Source organism: Danio aesculapii, chromosome 13 (genome assembly GCF_903798145.1).
Source record: "Danio aesculapii chromosome 13, fDanAes4.1, whole genome shotgun sequence".
Classification (NCBI taxonomy): Eukaryota; Metazoa; Chordata; class Actinopteri; order Cypriniformes; family Danionidae; genus Danio; species Danio aesculapii.
This window is the reverse complement of record NC_079447.1, coordinates 29,122,156-29,143,487: the sequence shown is the minus strand read 5'-3', so window position 1 is coordinate 29,143,487 and position 21,332 is coordinate 29,122,156. Positions and strand designations below refer to the sequence as shown.

The 21,332-nt window shown below is 35.9% G+C and overlaps 1 protein-coding gene across 1 annotated transcript in view; it reads left to right on the top strand.

Moving 5' to 3' along the window:
* oprm1 (opioid receptor, mu 1) overlaps positions 1–21,332 on the top strand; it is a 33,583-nt gene that overhangs the window by 5,994 nt on the left and 6,257 nt on the right. The window contains exon 2 of the mRNA XM_056471520.1: positions 20,679–21,034. Coding sequence (XP_056327495.1) covers positions 20,679–21,034 — 356 coding nt within the window. The remainder of the gene's footprint in view (positions 1–20,678; positions 21,035–21,332) is intronic.

Below are 21,332 nucleotides of genomic sequence, written 5' to 3'. Positions count from 1 at the left end.
CTAAAAGCAGTGTTATTCAGCTCATACTGCCTGAGTAATTATGAATATCCTCACATTTCACACAGCATGACTCAATCCAGCAGTGTTTAATTTTCGCACTTTATATTTTGAAGTTGGCTTCCAGATGTGCAGGTGACTACTGTATATGTACTTATGATGTATTCTGAGCTAACATAAGGGATAGTGGCCACAAATGTTTATTGATCCTTGCGAAAGCCTAATGGCTCTTTTGAACCATTATGAAATAAGTGTAAAAAGGGCTTTTGGCTGAAAGGAAGTAGATTTGAGATGCTGTATCCTGCTGAAGTAATGTTTATCAGATTTTATATATATATATATATATATATATATATATATATATATATATATATATATATATATATATATATATATATATATATATATATATATATATATATATATATATATATATATATACAATTGCAGTTGGAATTATTAGCCCAAATTAAAAATATTTCCCAAATTATGTTTAACACAGTATGTCTGATAAGATTTTTTCTTCTGGAGAAAGTCTTTTTTGTTTTATTTCGGCTGGAATAAAGCAGTTTTTATTTTTCTAAGAACCATTTTAAGGTCAAAATATTATCCCCTTTAAGCTATTTTTTTTCCTCGATAGTCAACAGAACAAACCATCGTTATACAATAACTTGCCTAAATACCCTATCCTGCCTAGTTAACCTAATTAACCATTAACCTAGTTAAGCCATTAAATGTCATTTTAAGCTGTACAGAAGTGTTTTGAAAAATATCTAGTAAAACATTATTTACTGTCATCATGGCAAAGATAAAATAAATCAGTTATTAGAAATGAGTTATTAAAGCTATTATGTTTAGAAATGTGTTGAAAAAAATCTCTCAGTTTAACAGAAATTGGGGGAAAAAAATAAACAAGGGGGCTAATAATTCAGGGGGGCTAATAATTCTGACTTCAACTATATATATATATATATATATATATATATATGGTTTTTGTAGTTAAATGTATATTAGTATTTTTTTTTATCTCTGACTTGGATGATAGCTGTGCCGACAATACACTTACTTGTCTTAAGTCTTATAAAAAAAAAGTAACATATGTATACTTTAAAGAATGTGTTTACAGTTTTCAAGATTAGAATAATGACTTAGAGGAAAAGTGGTGAGCTTTATTGGACATTATGTCTCATGTTCGGCTGTTATTGTTAGTGTCATTGCTGATTAATTAACACAGTGCATTGAACACAAAAGATACTTGTTGCTGTGTGGAGCGGATGTTCACAGGAGGATTTAAAGCTGTCTTGGCCAATCAGGCGTGATGCTGTAATGGAGTTGTTGTGCCATGTGATCTAATGAAATAGAATATTCACAAAGATGAAAGGGAAAAGCCAGTATGCTGCACAGCATTATAAAAAAAAGAATCAAAACTGCAGTCTTTGTCTTGGGTGAAATGAATGACTGGCACTATATTTTGTGAAATATTGTTTTAATTTAACTTTTAATTCTGAATTATTCTTATTTTTGATACATTTGATCATGTTTTTATATGGAAACTACAGGTAAATAAATAATGTAATGGTTAGCATAATGTCATGAATATTTTTCTTTTTGCATTTTATCACATTTTAGGACTTTTGTTTTTTGTTTGTCAGCTTTTTTGCCTGGTTCTGCTCCCCATATTAGTGGAATATTGCAAACAGTGCTTTATTTCAGCTGCTAATTTTATGCAGTTTTGTTATGTTTTATCATATTACAATTCTGGATGCATGCGTATTGTTTGGTTCACTGTTTTGTTTTTTCATTTAACAGTGAGTGTTTGAAGTATTTTGCTATCTGACTGAAATGTGTGTATATCTCTTTCTCTCTCGTATGTTCGGATCTCAGCTGTTTACTCAGCACAGGTATTTCAGCCACTTGAAGGAGTTTGTTCATGGTTTAATGTTCATTAATTTAGAGCCTGAGTATTCTCACACAACAACATATAGGCTAATGTGTAACAACAACAACAACAACAAAAGACAAAAATAAAACATTAATACTGAAATTAGAATTAAGAGTTGTGAATTTTATCCTACATGCATAATTTGGAATTAACAACATTTTGCCTCTTGTTGTATCAGAATCTCACATTTAATTGGTCAAATTAATGTGTGTCTATTACTAAGATCAATCTGCCTTATTCGTTATTCTTTCAGTTTTTTGATAACATGGCCTTGAGAATGTTTTTTTAAATACTATAAACAGTAGATTATGAGGCTATGTATTTTATGCTGATGGTGTATGTTATTTCTAAGTGTTATAATAGGGATGTTTTTTTACAATGTAAACCAAATCAAACTGAAAACAATGACCAGAGAATCGTGATACAAACCAAACTGACAGTTTTAGTTTTATTTATACAGAAAATTTCAAGTCAAGGGCATCTTTAGAAATATGTTATATATATATATATATATATATATATATATATATATATATATATATATATATATATATATATATATATATATATATATATATATATATACACAAAGGGAAAATAAGTATTGAAAACGTCACCAGTTTTCTCAAAAAACATATTTCTAAAGGTGCCTTTGACTTAAAATGTTCCCCGGATGTTGGTAACAACCACAGAAATCCATATAAGCCAAGAAAGCAAATCTAATTACTTTACAAATTAAGTTATGCAAAGTAAAATTAAATGATGCAGGGAAAAAGTATTAAACACACAAAGAAAAGGAGGTGAAGAAAAGTAGTCGAAGCCCAGACAGCAGCTGAAATCTCTCATCAGTTCTTTTGTTGTAATATCAGCTGCTTCAGTCCAGCATCTACATTAGCAGGATGATGAAGATGAAACCAGAGTGGACATTTCAGCAAGACAATGATCCAAAACACAGCCAAGGAAACTCTCAAATGCTTTCAGAGAAAGAAAATTAAGCTGTAGAATAGCCCAGCCAATCACCTGACTTGAATCCAATAGAAGATACAAATTAAAGATCAGATTTGATCGACGAAACCTACAGAACCATCAAGATTTTTACACTCTGAAGTCTGTGAAAAAAAAAAATCACAACTGAACAATTCATGTGACTTCATTCTCAATATGAGAGATGTCTTTAAGCTGCCATCACCAAAAAGCTTTTATATAAAGTATTAAATACATTTGAGTAGTTCAGTACTTTGTCCTTGTGTCATTTCAATGTTTTTAACTAGGTTTTTTCATCGCCATAACTGATTTTCAGATTTTTTTTGTTTAGTTTTATTTTTATGTTTGTATTGTTTGGGTTTTCCAAAATCTGGTTCAATTCATTTCAACCCAACAGCTCCTTTAGAAATATTATTCCCAGGAAAAACATGACGTGTTCAATTCTTATTTTCCATGCTGTAATGTTCATATATATATTTGTTTTTTTATAAGCCCAAAAGTAAGAGCAAGTGCGCCAGTGACTACAGTAAATAAAAATAAATTATGTTCAAAGTCTAAGCAGCAGGCACTTCAGCCACTCAGCGCCACAGACTGACCTAAAAAGCACTATTTGTCAGCACTCTTATTCCTTTAAGAGCCTGACAGAAAACAAGACTGAACCTGACGCCCACCTGATCGGCATGGAAATTTCAGCTCAAGCAGACTGGCTGGCTGCTGTTGGGTCTCCAGGTGTCCTGGGACTGGACTCCAGCCTAGCAACTGTAACTTACTAAACCGTATCTGACATCCTAAATGTAAAAATCACCATTGATTACTTCAAAATCATCACAGGCACTTCATGCGTGACTCACCCAGATTAGTTCTAGTTACATTATCATATTTTCATCCGCCATTCTGGAGGCTTTGAAATCAAAAGCGCATAGAAGCTTTTGATTTATTCATCTGTTTCCATCCCATATTATTCTTTTCTCGCTTTTATAGATGAATGAAATTGGTGTTCATTTTAAAAGCTTGTCATTTGGATTGACAGCTTGCGCCTAAAGGCTAATAATTAGTTATTTAAACAATTCATTTTTTCATATACATGCTATCAAATGAAAAGAGACATTAGCGATAACAATAGTTTCAAAGCTTCATTTATTTTGAGCTTTCATCTTTCAAAGTAATACATATTCCCCAGTTATGCCAATCTTAAGCAATTCAAAGTTGATTCTTCAGAAAACCACCAAAAACTTGATTTGTTCCAAGTGTTGTCTTTAACAAGTATCTGGAATTTCATACAGCAATATGTTCGCAACTATGAGCAGATTGCACATAGGTAGATGGCAGAAATCAGCACATGTCCCGGTGTTCCCTAGCAACAAGCAAGTCCTTGGTTCTTTCACAACTAAATCTGATTTGCCTGGTTACTACTGTTTCTTTATTCACCCAAAATCACTTAAAATGCATTGTCTGATCAGTGGAAAAGATGAAATTACACTGTGTTTTGAATCATTTATGGTTTGTAATCTAAATAATAAGGAGAGTATGAAAGGAGGAATGTACAGTACATCAATCAGTTGTTATTGCAAGGGTGATTGGGTACAGACATGAAGCAGATCAATGTTGTTTATCCCTGAGTGGTGTATTTTGCGATAAATATACATGCTGTATTTACAAGAGCATGATTTTTACTACTTTCAATATGAATAATGTTTGAATGAAGTACCAAATACTGATTAATGTTGAAATATTTTACACTAGCTGATGACTGCACTAGTTCAGAGTCAGACTAGATTAATATTTAAAGGTTGCAACACGGTTTTAATTACACACATATTCACCACATAAATAATTACAGTATGAGAGCAAGAGATATTGAATTGAGATGAAACTGTGTTATTCAGCTCTGCTGTTGTTAGCAGGAAATAGCACACTTCAGAATGTTACCAATCAGAACGTAGTATTCTTGAGAGCTGTGTAATAATCATGTATAATTAAAATACATAAAAGACGGATCAATAGTTGAAATGTATGTTAATTACAATAATTAAAATTACAATCAACTGTTTGGCAATGTTTCTGTTCTCTTAGAGCAGGGGTCGGGAACCTTATTTTAGCCATTTCAGATTTATTTGGCGAATGCATTTTTTTAAAGAGCCATTGGGCATTTTGCCATAACCACTTATGAATGTTGTTTGAATTGCACAAGGTTACGTTTACATTAATTTACACTTGCCCTTTATTGGTGTTGCAGTTCAAGCTTATTCACAGCTCTGCACACACGCATTGGTCGAAACATCCTTGTATTGTAAATAGGGTTGGGCGATGTCGACCAATTTGACATCGTACGATGTCTAATGTGACACATCGAGATGGACAATGGCATCGTCGTTGTAGGCAGCAGTGAATTATTTATTTATAAATAATTAATTAACTCATAACGAATTAATTATTTGTAGCCTACCGTTTCAACTACTTGACCAGCATCGTCTTTGTTTTACGCATAACCAAATCATAAATAAATAAGTTATAGAAAAGATAAGTTACACACAAATTATCACCTGTCAATCACTTTTTCCACGGGACCCTGGCAGAGTGATCTGTGTCGTTATAATGGCATCCACAAACTTGGTTGGTAAAAAAAAGGTGCACAACCAACAGAAACTAAACAACAGTATCTGAGGTTTTCGCTAAAATTACTAAGTACAAGCGTGAAAGTGAAAGATTGAAGCAGTGTACTGATGTTGTGACACGTTACATGATAGATTCAAAAGACAGAAGAGTCGTTAGATAGAGACAAGTTTAATGTAATATCAGGTTTAACAACTATAGTGAGACGCGATCCAGCGGGACATCCTTGTTAAACTGTCCGATGTGCACTGCTCTCTGGGGTTTTGTGCTCAAGACTGCTGGAGCTCAGACCCATGCATACGCTGCAGCATGACAGAGTTTGTTTGTGTGTGTGTGTGTGTGTGTGTGTGTGTGTGTGTGCGTGTGCGTGTGTGTGTGTGTGCGTGTGTGTGTGCGTGTGTGTGTGTGTGTCTGTGTCTGTGTCTGTGTGTGTCTGTGTGTGTGTGTGGTCACATGATGTGCGTTTTCAGTGGTATAGTGTGGAAGGAGGGCTTTTCAGAAATGCTAGATGAAACGCCAGTGTGGTCTGGGATCGCTTTTGTTCTAAAATGGCATTTTAATGCCAAGACGTATTAGTGAAAACAGGGCCTAAGTGTGTATTTTTTGCGAGTGGGTTGCTGCGACTGGGGTGGGGCAGAGGATCGCGATGCTGGCTCAGCATCGTGATGTCTATTGGTCATCCGCCAACCCTAATTGTAAAGTTCTTATTCATTTTGCTCTAAAAAATACAATAACAATGAAATTTTTATTGTATTTTCAATAAAAAACTATTTCTAGTGAAGTTATAGTGAAGGTTATAATTTTTAAACTGTAAAATATAGTTATAGTACACATGCACTCTGGTGCTCATGGCGACCCAAGTTCGATTCCCGCCTTGAGGTCCTTTGCCGATCCTGCCCCTCTCTCTGCTCCCCACACTCTTCTACTGTCCTATCGATTAAAAGTGAAAACCCTAAAAAAAATTAAATAATTTATATATATATATATATATTGTGGAAAGGAGAGTTTATGAGCCACATATTTTTTGTCAAAGAGCCACATGTGGCTTCTGTGCCATACACTCAAAAACATTTTTTTTTGTTTGCTTGTTCAACCTACTTATTTAAAATGAGCTGAAACAACACAATTCTTGAGATTTCATTGGGACAACTTCATTTTTTATGTTCAATCAACATAAATTTGCTAAAAGTGTTAAGTAACCTCATTGATTTGTGTTGGTACAACAGGAATGAATTGTGTGGAACCCTGCATTTTTTACAGTGTAGGTTCCCTACTACGGTATTAGAGGCTGCATTCATTTGATTTCAAAAGTAAAATGATAATATTGTAAAATATGTCATTGATAGTAAAGCAGAAATTTAAGAATGTACTAAAATCATCCATTTTTTACAGTACAGATATGCAAATGAAGAAAATCCATTATAAAGAAACAGAAGGGGGTTCAATGCATGTTCATAAGTAACACAAATTTTAATATCAATTAGGTACTATGAATATCCAATTTTTAGTTAAAAGTTAGGCTCAATTAATAAAAACAAACAAATCAGAAAAAAAAACAAAGAACCCAAAGAAAATGAATCATCTTGCCAGAAATATTCTCACCCTGATGGCCTGAAGGTCCACAAGCAGGGCATTTAAAAGCTGTTTTCACAGTGTGTCATCTGTCATTTTTCACAAGCATGTTTGACCAGAGGCAGAGAGATAATTATTAGACTCAGACTTAAATCAGTTTGACCTGACTCAAGCAAATTGATACAGACAAGACCACTTTCTAAATGACAGGTTTTTATTCCTAACTAGAAGGCATGCCTCTGTCTTAATCACCCAGACATCCTTCAGGAATCAGTTGAACTTTGCACTGAATTTGTCAGCTACCTCTAGGTTAACCAGAAGCCTTGACTGCCAGGCATGTTGACTAGAATATTTTTTTTTGGTAAACTTATGTTGGTTGCATTGCAAAGCTTCAGAAATTCTGTAATCGATTCTGGCATCGATTTAACAAGCTGCTGGAAACATGCCGCAGTGGTTTTGGTCCAAATTGACATGACAGCATCACACAGTTGCTGCAGTTTTGCTGGCTACACATCTATGCTTTGCTAAATCTCCTGGTCAACGCACAATAAAGTGCTCCAATGGACTAAGATTTGGTGACTGTGGAGCCATTTGATTACACAGTAGTAAACTTACTGCCACAATCAGGTTCAAGAAACCAATTTAAGATTATTTGAGCTTTGTTATTCGGTGTGTTTTCCTGGTGGAAATGGCCATCACAAGTACACAGTGGACACAAAGGAATGGTCATGGTTTGCAACAATACTTAGACAGGCTGTGGCATTTAAACAATGCTCAGTTGGTACTAAGGTGCCATTTACACTTATGAGTTTTCATTTAAAAAAAAAAAAGCTTATGTTTTCTTATGGTTACACCTGACATCCACATTACTCCGGCATCTTTGACTTGTGAAAACACTAAAGACTCGTTTTGGTTTGGTAACCCTGGTGTTTTATTTCATTGTAAACAGAGCTATTTAAAATGAAGGCATGGCTGTCCACAACCACTCTCTGACTGGTCTTCAGGATTATTGCATATCGTTCCCTGATTCATCAAGATCCCAAATTTCTCTTATGAGCTTTTCACATGCAGTAGAGTACAAGTATGCATGCTGGCAAAATATGCACATACTTACTGAGCATGAATAATCATATATTATACATTTTAGGCTATAAAGTGTGGACCGAGATCTTTTTTCTGAAATGCAATAAAAATGCTAGCCTGCACGAGGAGCGTTTTCATTCAAAATGACACTTTAAAACAAAAATGCACTAGTGTAAATGAAACCAAAGTGTGTCCAGCGCTGTGTCTGAAATCGCATACTTCCATACTATATAGTATGCTAAAAACTACATGCAAGCTGAGTAGTAGGTCACGTATAGAACATACTTTTCTAACGGTTGAGTAGTACAGTTAAAATCAGAATTATAAGCCCCCCCCCACCCCCCCTCACAGTATGTCTGATAATATTATTTCTTCTGGAGAAAGTCTTATTTGTTTTATTTTGGCTAGAATAAAAGCGTTTTTGAATTTTTTATGAACCATTTTAAGGTCAGCCTAAATCCCTTGGGTTGCTGTCATGTGATTGACAGATTAGATATTTGCATTAATGGGTGTGTCTACTAAAGTGACTGTTGAGTGTACTGTATCCTGCTGCTCATCAGTGTAATGTAGATTCAGCAAGGGATATGAAAACATTTTAATGTGCTTCCAGTAAGTGGTATTCACAATACCAAAGTGCAGCTCCTCCACTTGCTGATTGGATTCAGTGGTCTGGCATTTCACCTCAAAAGTCTTTCATGTGAAATACAGAGGAGCTGTGCATCCCTGAGATGCTCTCATAATTAGTCAATACCCTGTGGGAAAAATAAGCAGCATGATCATTTATCTAGTGCAAAGAGCCTTTGGATTACAATGTAATCATTAGGAAATGCTGCCAGCCTAAACTCTTGTATGAGACTTCCAGTGATGAATGAATCCATCCACCTCACCACAGGGAAGAGTGTTTTTGCCAAGACTTCAGAGATCAGTCAAACTAGAGGCAAATCACAACCCTGTTTTATGGCATTAAAATAATTCAAATCATTTTCATTTATCGTCTAAAGAGAATGTCATGATATTCAATAGACTTTTAGTTCTGTTGGCCATCCATGCCAACCACAATTACAGATAATTAGTAGTAAATAATTTGTTATAAATTTTAATCCAACAGATTAAAATCTGAATATCACACCATTGCATTTTTTTCCATGTGTTTAACGATTCAATGCATAAAATTTAGATATAAAAAGATTTTTAATTAAATAAAAAGCTAAATTTTAAATAAATAAGCAAAAAATTATTAAATGTAATTTAAATAATTATAATTATTAATTTAAATAAATGTTAATTAAAGCTGCAAGCAGCGATCAAAGGGATCCTTGGCATGACAGAGACGAGTGGACAATAGAGGAGTGAACCTATAATGGTCTCACAGTTCGGTTCGGTTACGATTACGATTATCATGCCATCGATTCGGTTCAATTCGATATTTCGGTGCATCACGGTGAATTGACGATGCTTTCCATACACAGTGTTGTATTTTGGGGGGTGGCTATAACAAGCTGTCTGTATAAACACACACACACACACACACATGGACACACAGCACCACATTGTCTCTCATTCATACACATACACAAACATAGACAGCACGCACTCACACACTCTCACACACACACACACACACACACGCGCGCCACGCGAGCTTGCTTGCTCGCTCACTTGGGAGCGATATTGTGGGACCGCCCACTCCTGTTAAAATTACACCAGAGTTACCGACCAATGGCGCGCTTTATTCTGAAATGTATTCCCGTGCCGCATAAAATCTGGTTGGGTCCCGCGACAATGCACAGGTACAGCTGCGGGAATGCATACAGCCGAGAGGAAAAGTCACGAAGGTGAAATGGGCCACAGTGAGAGAGAGAAATTGAGTATTTTCATTCCCTCAATCGCAGAGACAGGGGCTTCTGCTGTAAGTGCCAGTGAAAGACTTTCCAGAAAACACACACACACAGTGAAATTTTTAAGTAGTTGGCGTCTGTAGTGTTGTAAATACCCGTGCTCGCCTCCCTCCCGACAGAGTGCATATGAGATAAATGACGTCAGTAAATAATAACCGGTTATGATTATTACTGAACCTATACCGAATTGTCCGCGTCTGCATCGCGGTGCACCGAAGAAACAATTAATTTTGACATCCCTTGTGGACATTAATAATTTAACCTTATGAAAATAAAAAAACTAGGAAAAGGACAAATTCATACTAGACTTGCATCTGTAAGCAGATGACTGTAATATCTTAAGGAGAGGAATCTCACTGAACATGCAAATTTTCAGGCAGATCTGACAGTTACAGTATAAGACGAGATTTTTACAATATAACATCACAAAGGCCTATGGATTAAACAAACAGAACATGGATTCGATCTAATATTTCTAATATTTCTATAGACTTGTTCAGGTCAGGACTCTTATTAAATGTGTGGATTTTGAGGCAGATCAGACAAGGCATGCCAGAGTTATAACAACTCCCTGTTTGTGACAAAACACCAAAGTTTGTAAGACTGAACACGCCCTTTGACGAGATCTTCGCAATTTAATATCGCCAAGGCCTTTAGACGACAATCCCCTTTTCTGATGATTTTAAAAACATCCCTAGGAGTTTGTTAAAACACAATGCCTGGAAATGGCAAAAACTGCACTTTTTTTGCAGAGGAAGCAAAAAATATCCGCCTTCTTGTTGGGTTTGAGATTTCGCTCCAAAAGACTATTCGTAGGTACCCAGCATTTTTATAGCATTTTTACTTTATATATGTATAAGTATCTGTGTGACTGTGTGTATAAGTAGGTAACAAACATAATACTGAAAGAAAAATATATCATCTTACACCCATTATAAGTAAACCTTATTAAAATAATTTTTCAGTAAGTTGGCCAACATTTATGTGGGTGCCACACCATCATGTCTTTAATGTGTGCTAAATTGTGAATGCTGTGTAAAAAGATGCCAACAGCCTCATCCTTGTAAACCCGCTGGAAGGATCTAAAAAGAGAGCAAATGTAGTGGACAGTTCTACATTCTCGTCAAGTCTGTGATGACCTCCAGTATTCCACCGTCAGACACGCACTGAGGGCTGATGCATATATGCTGGGGAAATAATGCAAAAGTTTAAATCATGTTTATTAATAATGTAGATTTTAAAATTCACCATATGATTTTTAATATAACAAAATACAGAAAACCCAACCACATTTGCAGACCCCTGGATAGTGAACCTCAAACCATCTCACAAATATACAGTAGATTTTACCCATTATAAAATGAGCATGTGTGAACAAACGTCAATTTTTCAAATGTTATTTGTTTTTCTTCTACAAGATAAATATTCCTCATATGTGAATAAAAAGTGCCTTTCCTCGTTGACAGGACAGAACATTTTTTACTCTCCCTCAAGTGGTTTTAAACCTTATTGTCTTCCTTCTGTTGATCACAAAAGAAGATATTTTGAAGAAAGCTAAAAATCTGTAACCATTGACTTATATAGTAGGAAAAACAGATACTATGGAAGTCAATGGTTACACGTTTCCAATATTTAAAAAAAAAAAGGAAATGAAAGATAGTGTCTGAGTTTACCTGACTGCATTATATAAAATATTCTAGTAAGTATTTGCCCTTCTAGTTTTTGTTATCCAATAACACCATGTATAATTAATTCACGATAGGGGTCATAATAATTTACCCGATGAACGAATGAAGGTCTGAGGTTACATTCAGATAAAGTTGGTTTTATATTCACACATTCTGACTTTGTCCCTAATAATATAATTTCAGAAAAGTATTCTTTGCTAATTCCTAATAATAACATCATATTAGCAGCCAATGACTATCAAAGTACAACATTGTTCACTTTCAGTTTAATAGTGCAAGTGCTAAAGTTTTATTTACGTGTTTTTACGTCATTACATTCAACGTACCATGGTAAACAATACAGAGAGTGTGTCACAAGCTGTTACTAAACGAATATGCGAATATAAAATCAACTTTACCTTAGTTGAGGTTACTCTGTGAGCCAAAGTGTAGCGCAGTTGAGCAAGAGGCCCATGGAGAGAAAGCCTTCAGCTCCGGGTCAGCATCACTGCCTCCCAGATAGAGGTAAAGTTGGTTTTATATTAGCACATTCATTCATTCAAAGTTGACAAACATAAAAGAAAAACGAGTTGTCTTACCGTGTACAGTTCTCGTTTTCATCGAGCTGCATCTCCGACTGATTCAGGAGTGTTTTTTGCCCTTTTCGCGTCAGCTTTCAGTCTTATCGGATTTATCTCATTTCACGAACCAAAATAGCAACGGGAACCTTGTGGACTTGATATGCTGACAGGCTGAAGTTTGAAGTACTCCTTACCCCAACCCTTAACCCAACCTCACAGAAACCTGTTGTGTTTTATTAATATCTACACCTACCCCAACCCTAAACCCAACCTCACAGTAACCTGATGTGTTTTAATAACGTCTACACCTACCCCAACCCTAAATTCAACCCCACAGTAATTTGTTGTATTTAATTAAAGTCTACACCTACCTAAACCCTAAACCTTACCTCAAAGAAACCTGTTGTGTTTTATTAACGTCTACACCTACCCCAACCCTAAACCTTACCTCACAGAAACCTATTGTGTTTTATTAATATCTACACCTACCCCAACCCTAATCCCAACCTCACAGAAACCTGTTGTGTTTTATTAATATCTACACCTACCCCAACCCTAATCCCAACCTCACAGTAATTTGTTGTGTTTTATTAATATCTGCTAAACCTACACCACCTAAACCCAACCTACTTGTGGTTGTCCCTCCCACTTAGAGGTCACCCATCCTACTTGGCTCAGCCCCTAATAAATATTCTACATTGGTAAACATCATTAAATTTAAATTATTATTATTATTTCCTGTGATGTTAAAGTTTTCTAAAGAATTTTCAGTGTCTTTTCTCCAGTCTTGTGTCACTTTATGCTTCAGAAATTTTTATCAGGCAATTCATCTGTGGATGGATAAATAGTCCAGAATTTGCAATTATTCTCATGCTTCATTTTGATCAATTTACTTTAACATTATGTTACCATGACAAAACCAGTCATAAAGGTACATGTAAATTCTTTTGAAATTGAAATTCATGCATAAATAATAACAGCAAGCCCTGGATTAAGTGATGAACAATAAAAAGAGAACATTCAAGGATGAACGGAATTGAGGCATAGGCACCTGCAAGGTGAACTCAGAAGAAAGGTGGAACAAAAACTGCAGGAAAAAACGTAAAAGGAGGTTGGGAAGTAATAAAAACAATTACTGGCTGTTAGAACAGTTCTTTGATTTCTCCAGTGCCTTTAATACCATTCAACCTGTCCTGCTGAGAGACAAATTGTTAAAGATGGGGTGGATTCAACACTGCCATCCTGGATAACATATTACCTCACAGAGAGAACACTGTTTGTGAGGCTAAGGAATGTTCTTCAGGGATTGTGGTGAGAAGCACTGGTGCACCACAGGGCACAGTATTTCTCCTGTCCTGTTTACCCTGTACACGGACTTCAGCTATAACTCGACATATCACATGCAGACATTTTCTGATTACACAGCAGTGTGGTGCATTTGGGATAGATCGGAAGGGGAGGGGGGGGTTGTACAGGATTCTGATTGAGGACTTTGTGAACTGGTGCGATGATAACCACCTGGAGTATCTCAAAGACAAAAGAGACGGTGGTGGACAGGTCTTAACTCCCACCGCCACCTTTCTCCACGGGTGGTACAGATGTTGAAATAGTTAATACAAGTATCTTGGGATGGGCAATATCATTTGCAATATAGCGGTAAAAATTCTCCCCATGATAAAAACATTTAATTATCGTAATACAAGCAATAAAATCTATAAACAGTCTGCAATTTTATTGTTTATTACAGCAGTACGTGTGCGATAGTTCCCAGTATCAGGCCCACCTTTGGGCCATAACCTGGCATATGTGCTGGCCCACTATATGCCTGGGTCCTTTGCCCTAAACTAACACACACACCGGAAACTGACACATACATTTGGATCTGACCAAACCCCTATTAAATTGGTTTTATGTGGTCCAAGTCTGGCGAAGACACTATCAGACAGATCTGGCTGAGATCCGTCTTGGTCATCAGGCCAGATCTGGTGCAGGCACTATCAGACAGATTTGTCTATCTACCTTGAGTTCATCAGGGTGACAACATATAGCTGTGATTGAAGTTCAATTTAACAAAAAGATGTGTCAGATGATGCAAATTTATATCCAAACAAAATATAACTCAAATTTTCATTCATTTTCTTTTCGGCTTAGTCCCTTTATTAATCTGGGGTCGCCACAGCGGAATGAACCGCCAACTTAATATACTAGCCATGAGAATACTAGCTGTAAAGTTTAGCCATAAACAAATAAACAAACACCGCTTAGACCTACACATAATAAAACTCATCATCACAGGCTTATAAAGTGTTTAAGAATTTTTAGATGAGCAAGAAACACAAGCAAAATACTTGACTTTAACCTTAGTAGAACAACTTTTCGATGAGTGAATCATTTGTAGTTGGGAGAGGGAACGTGCTTAATCAAACACGACAACCTGTCAATCACATCTCAGTTCTGACAGTGGCCCATCTGTGACCATACAAACTTGGGCCGAAGTCAAATTGAACCTGTTTTGGCAAAAAGAACGCGGTCAGAACTCACAACTATCCGAAAGAGGACGTGTCACTCGAGCCGAGTAATATAAACATAACCACATCGAGAGCAGGCCTTCCACGTGTACAAAATTGAGCTGAGATCGGCCCAAAGAGAAAAATGCATCAGTCAGCCAGAAGGGTTTTATAGAAATAAAAAGGGTAAAGAAAAAAATGTGTCTTTAATATCAAATCTAATTATAAATAAATAAATTAAAAGGGGAAAAAAACAAAACAAAGTATTTAGTATTATTTTATTAATACTTCCCCACATTATAATTCGGTTTTTACATACTTCTTTAATTCCCCTTTTGTTCTATACATTCTCCTTTTCTGTCTCTATCAAACTTATTTATTCATTTATTATTATTATTATTATTTATTTATTTTCTTTCTTTATTTTTTCCTCTCCTTTTTTCCACACCCAAGTTCCGTATATTTTCAAATGTAAAGCTTGTGATAGAGATAGAGGTGCGTGCGATGTGGGGCCTGGTTTCACCAGTTTTTCCCCTGGCCAGTCCAACAACAGATTAAATAATAATTATTTGATAAAAAAAAAACTCCTACTTGCATATACTTACATATACTACACTCAAAGGGTAAGTGTGGCGTGGGCATGGCAGCCTAGGCATTACACTGGACTGATCCATGCCACACGATATACTTTTTTAATGCATCACAAAGCAACTGACTAACTGTATACTTCAATGCTGATCTTTTATCTTCCACCCCCTCAAATTATTGTTAAAGCTGTTGTTGTTTTATTATTATAATTAGTATTATTATCATTATTATTATCGGCGTTAGTATATTATAGTGATCACGTTTATCTTTCCTCCTCTTGATCTTTCATTCTTTTTATTGTTGTTATTATTATTTATTATTATTATTATTATTATTATTATTATTATTATTATTATTATTAATAATGATAATAATTCATCATCGTATTACCTAAATTCTTCTTTTAAATATTATTCTTTACTTTGAGTTTTTCTATCCGTATATTATCATTATTATAGTAATGTTTTTTCTCTTAATATTCTCATTGTTTTGTCTGCTGCACTTTGTTTCCACTTCCTTTTTTATTTCCTTTTCTTCTTCTACTCTTTCTTTGCCTTCCTTTCCTAGATTTTCTTTCTTCTTTTATTTCTTCTCTTTCCTTTTTCGACTAATTATTATTATTACTATGATAATACTAATTATTTATTGTTGTTAATATAGTGATAATTATTATTTGTCCTCCTCCTGAATTCCCAACCCCCCCTCACCTCCTCACTAAATCCATATCTCTAATTTTTATCCTGTTTGTTGACCTGCAGTCAGTAGCTATGTTTCCACTAGGGTTGGGCAATGTCGACCAATTTGGCATTGTACGATGTCTAATGTGAACCATCGCATTGTGTTGGCATTGTCGTCATAGGCGGAGGTAAATTAGTTATTTATGAATAATTAATTAATTCATAAGGAATTAATTTTTTGTAGCCTACCTTTTCAACTACCTGACCCGCATGGTCTTTGTTTTACCCATAACCAAATCATAAATAAATAAAGATAAGTTACACACAAATTACCACCTGTCAATCACTTTTTCCGCAGGACTCTGGCATGAATAGGCAGAGTGATCTGTGTCGTTATAATGGCGTCTACAAACTTGGTCGGTAAAAAAGGTGCACAACCAACAGTATCTGAGGTTTTCACTAAAATTACTTACCACAAGTGTGAAAGTGAAAGATTAAAGCAGTGTACTGATGCTGTGACACGTTACCTGACAGATTCAAAAGATCGAAGAGTCATTAGATGGAGGCAAAATTAATTAAATATAATGTTTAACAACTATAGTGAGACGCGATCCAGCATTACATACTTGATGACCTGTCTGACGAGCACTGCTCTCTGGAGCTCAGACGAGCGCATGACAGCATGTGTGGCTGTGTGTGTGTGTGCGTGTGGTCACGTGATGTGTGTTTTCAGCAGATGAAGGGCTGTTCAGAAATGCTAGGTAAAACACAGTGTGGATGTGGATCATTTTGTTTTAAAATGCCATTTTAAAACTAAGACCTATTAGTGTAAACGGGGCCTAAGTGTGTATTTTTCGCGAGTGGGTTTGCGATGGGAGCGGGGCGGAGGATTGGTGATGCCGGCTCAGCATCGTGTTGTCTATCGGCAATCGGTGATGGACGATGGCATCGTCTTTCGGCCCAACCCTAGTTTCCACCCAAAAATGCTAATTAAATTTATGCACAAAACTGGAATATCGCATAAAAGACGTGTGAACTAGTCAAAATAAATTATTATTTTCTGATAAACTGGCGGCAAATATCAACAGTAAAAACAACATTTACTGCAGTAGGAATTTGTTCGATAAAAGTGTTTCCCTCGTACTTTATGCACATCTTTTCTTATCAAATAAAACGTTTATCCTACTCAGTTATACGCAAGTTTTTTTATGCGCATTTTCAAAATTTATGTGCATCTTACCATTTTAAATAACCGATTTTTTTATGCGTAGGTCCAAACTGCACATTAAAATAGTGTGATGGAAACATAGCAAGTGATAGTTTACCATAGCTGAAATCTTTTCTTCAGCAATGTATATGTGGAGATTTTGCACAAGGGCACCCTCTAGTGTCCAGTATGAATGGAACAGAAATAACTTTTTAATAGCCCCTTTTACACATACAGAACTTTCCGGCAAAATTACCGGCAATTTTCCGGAAAGGTCTGTATGTGTGAACAGGTCCTTTTTGAAAATACCGGTTAATTTGTTCCAGCAATTTTTGGAAAGAGAAGTTGTAACATTACTAGTAATTTGCCGGAATGCTGCGTTGTGTGAATGCTCAAGGAAGATTGCCGGAAAGAGCGCATTCACGATTAGAATGCACTGATATGAGACGTCTACTCCAGCCAATCAGAACACTCAGACGCATTCACATCCGCGCTGTTTATGAAAATAAAAGCCTTTGAATATTTTTTCCAGACACATTTCGCTGCTAGATGTTAGTCAGATATTGTTTCTATCTTCCTTCTTAATGCCAACTGTGTAAAAAAAGTAATGATAAAAAGCTTCTGATAAACCGCTGTTTGTTTACCTACAAGCTCTGCTTCAGTTGCTTGACCAAATAAAAATATGAATTAATGATTTATGATTATGTTTGTGGCCTTCATGATTGTGACCTTAAATGTTTTTTTGAGTTTGTTGGATTTGTAAAGCTAAACTACATCTACATTCATCAGAATTACATCTAGAGTACATTCATCAGACACATGCTGTTTTTTTTTTCATGTTGTCATATGCACAGGCCATAATTTCTATAGCTGACTGTACAGTATATATTTGGATGGACAAGACTGTATCTTGATTTATGTGTATTTCTGTGAAAGTCAAACAGTGGAGCTCTGACAAACCATAATCTTTTTACAGGGTTGCTAGTTTACATAGTGTACATGCTCTTAATTTATCATCTCTGCTGCTATTGCAATACATCAAAAATTGTGTATCTGAATAATCCAAATCGGCGCATGGCTCATCTTTTGTTTATTATCCTGGCTAGAAGAGTAGTTACATAAGCATAAACTTTAAAGCAGGTATTTCTTTCAGCTGGGTGCAGTGTTTACTACAGAAGAATACCAGCCATATCCAAGATTATATTAGGAAAAGTCCTCAGTGTTCCCAAGAGATTCTGCTTAAACGCTTGAACAAAGTTTAAGGAATGGAGCTGCAGTTTTGTTTTATAATAGAAGAGTGATATATAGTCTCATAACGCACTATTAAGGGAGGGTCAGAGGCTTAACAACAGAAAATTGCTCCTAAATGTCAGTATAATTCATGAAAACGAGCCAAGCCTCCATGAATTATGCATTATTTATGAAAAGCTTGTGTGTTTAGATTGGTGCAGGTAACCACTATGTGCTGAGTTTTTATTATTCCAAACTAAATTATTGTTTAAATCAATATCTCATTTTTTTAGCGATTGAATGATCCCCCCGTTGCTCTATTATTCATGGGGTTTTCTATCAGACAATAGCTTGAAAAATTACTTTCCATTTTCTGCACCAGAGGTATTTTTCCATTTCATCACACCATCATTTCTTCTTTCCATTTCATGTGCCGCTCAGTTAAGGCAATAATGCCTGGTGTAATTAGCATGCTGTGCTCATGATGTGTGCAATCCGTTCTTTCATGCTATTCCAACAGTGGTTTTATTCAAATCACATCTATAAACTGTATGGGCTTAGCATTTCTTTTTGAGATACAGAAAGAGCTTAAAAGAAAAAGAGTTTTAAAAGATCTATCTCTCCATCCAATGACCTCCCTGTCTATTTATCCATCCATCCATCCATCCATCCATAACTGGCTATCAATCTGTCTATCCATCCAATGATCTCTGTCTATTTAACCATCTATCCATTCATACAACTGTCTATCAATCTGTTTATCTGCCCAATGATCTCTCCGTCTATTTATCCATCCATCCATGTTTCCTTAATCTCTCTATCCATTCAATCCAACTGTCTCCAAATTTCTCCATACATTAATCCAACCATGCATCTGTTTCCCAATCTCTTTCCATCCAATCCAACTGTTTCCCAATCTCTCCATCCATTCATCCATCCATCTAATACTACTATCCCCCAATCTCATCCATTCATCTGTTTCTCAATCTCTCCATCCATTCATCCATCCATCTGTTTCTCAATCTCTCTATCCATCCAATCCAACTGTCTCCCAATCTCTCCATTCATCCATCCATCCATTTGTTTTTCAATCTCTCTATTTATCCATTCCAACTGTCTTCCAATCTCTCCATCTATTCATCCAACCATCCATTTTTTCAATCTCTCTATCCATCCAATCCAACTCTCCCAATTTCTCCATCCATCCATCCATTCATCCATCCACCTATCCATCTGTTTCTCAATCTCTCTATCCATCCAATCCAACTGTCTCCCAATCTCTCCACTCATCCATCCATCCATCCATCCATCTGTTTCTCAATCTCTCTATCCATCCAATCCAACTGTCTCCAAATCTCTCCAACCATCCATCCATCCGTTCCTCAATCTCTCTATCCATCCTATCCAACTGTCTCCAAAACACTCCAACCATTCATCTGTTTCTCAATCTCTCTATCCATCCAATCTTACTTTCTCTCAATCTCTCATCCATTCATCCAACCATCCATCTGTTTCTCAATCTCTCTATCCATCCAATCCAACTTTCTCCCAATCTCTCCATCCATCTGTTTCTCAATCTCTCTGACCACCTAGTCCAACTCTTTCCCAATCCCTCCATTCATCCATCTGTTTCTCAATCTCTCTATCATTTAATCCAACTGTCTCCCAGTCTCTTCATCCATTCATGCATCCATCTGTGTTTCAATCTCTATCCATCTATCCATCCATCTGTTCCTGAATTTTAATCTATCCATCATCCAATTGAAATATTAAAAGAGTGCTCAAAACTGATAAATTGGACTTGATTTGATATTGCTCTGCACTGCAGTTGTATTCATGCAGAGAAACATTTGCATAATGGTGTACATAATGGTGGTTATCTGGCCTCTTGAATTAACATTTCAATGAAGGTCATATTTGTATTATAAGATGCACATTGTACATTTCTTAATGGCTTGAAGCATCATGTGTAGTGGAGTTCATTACAGGCGGTTAATTGGACAAAGAGTATCCTTTCATGTATGTTTCTATAGTTCCCATACCCATGACTCACTCTGAAAACACATTGCATATCATATTATTTATTAAAAGCAGTGAATGTAATGATTTCCACCTATTTTTGTCCATTGCAGATACACCAAAATGAAAACTGCGACCAACATCTACATCTTCAACCTTGCTCTAGCAGATTCCTTGGCGACAAGTACTCTACCCTTTCAGAGTGTGAATTACCTGATGGGTACATGGCCTTTTGGAGACGAGCTGTGCAAGATTGTGATGTCCATTGATTACTACAACATGTTCACCAGTATCTTTACCCTCACCACCATGAGTGTTGACCGTTACATCGCTGTTTGCCACCCTGTTAAAGCCTTGGACTTCAGAACGCCCCGAAATGCCAAGATTGTCAACGTGTGTAACTGGATCCTTTCATCTGCAATCGGTCTCCCTGTCATGGTCATGGCCTCCACCACTTCTGATCTCCACTGTATGTTTACCACCACATTCTTCATTGTGAAAATTCAGATATTACTGTAGATAAGGGATAGGTCTTCACAAGAATGGCATTTCTGTTATTTGCTTCTATTCATTTTTATTTTAGTCTGACTCACTTTCAATGGAACAAAAGAAGATATTTTTAAGATATTTTGAACTGCTTTGTTTATAAAATGTAAGTTAATGTGTAAAAGAATCTTTAGAAAAAGAAGAAATATCTTAATTTGGGTTTTATAGAATAAGGAATGCCAGGTTCAGAAGGGCATATAGATGAGTAATGAAAAAAACTA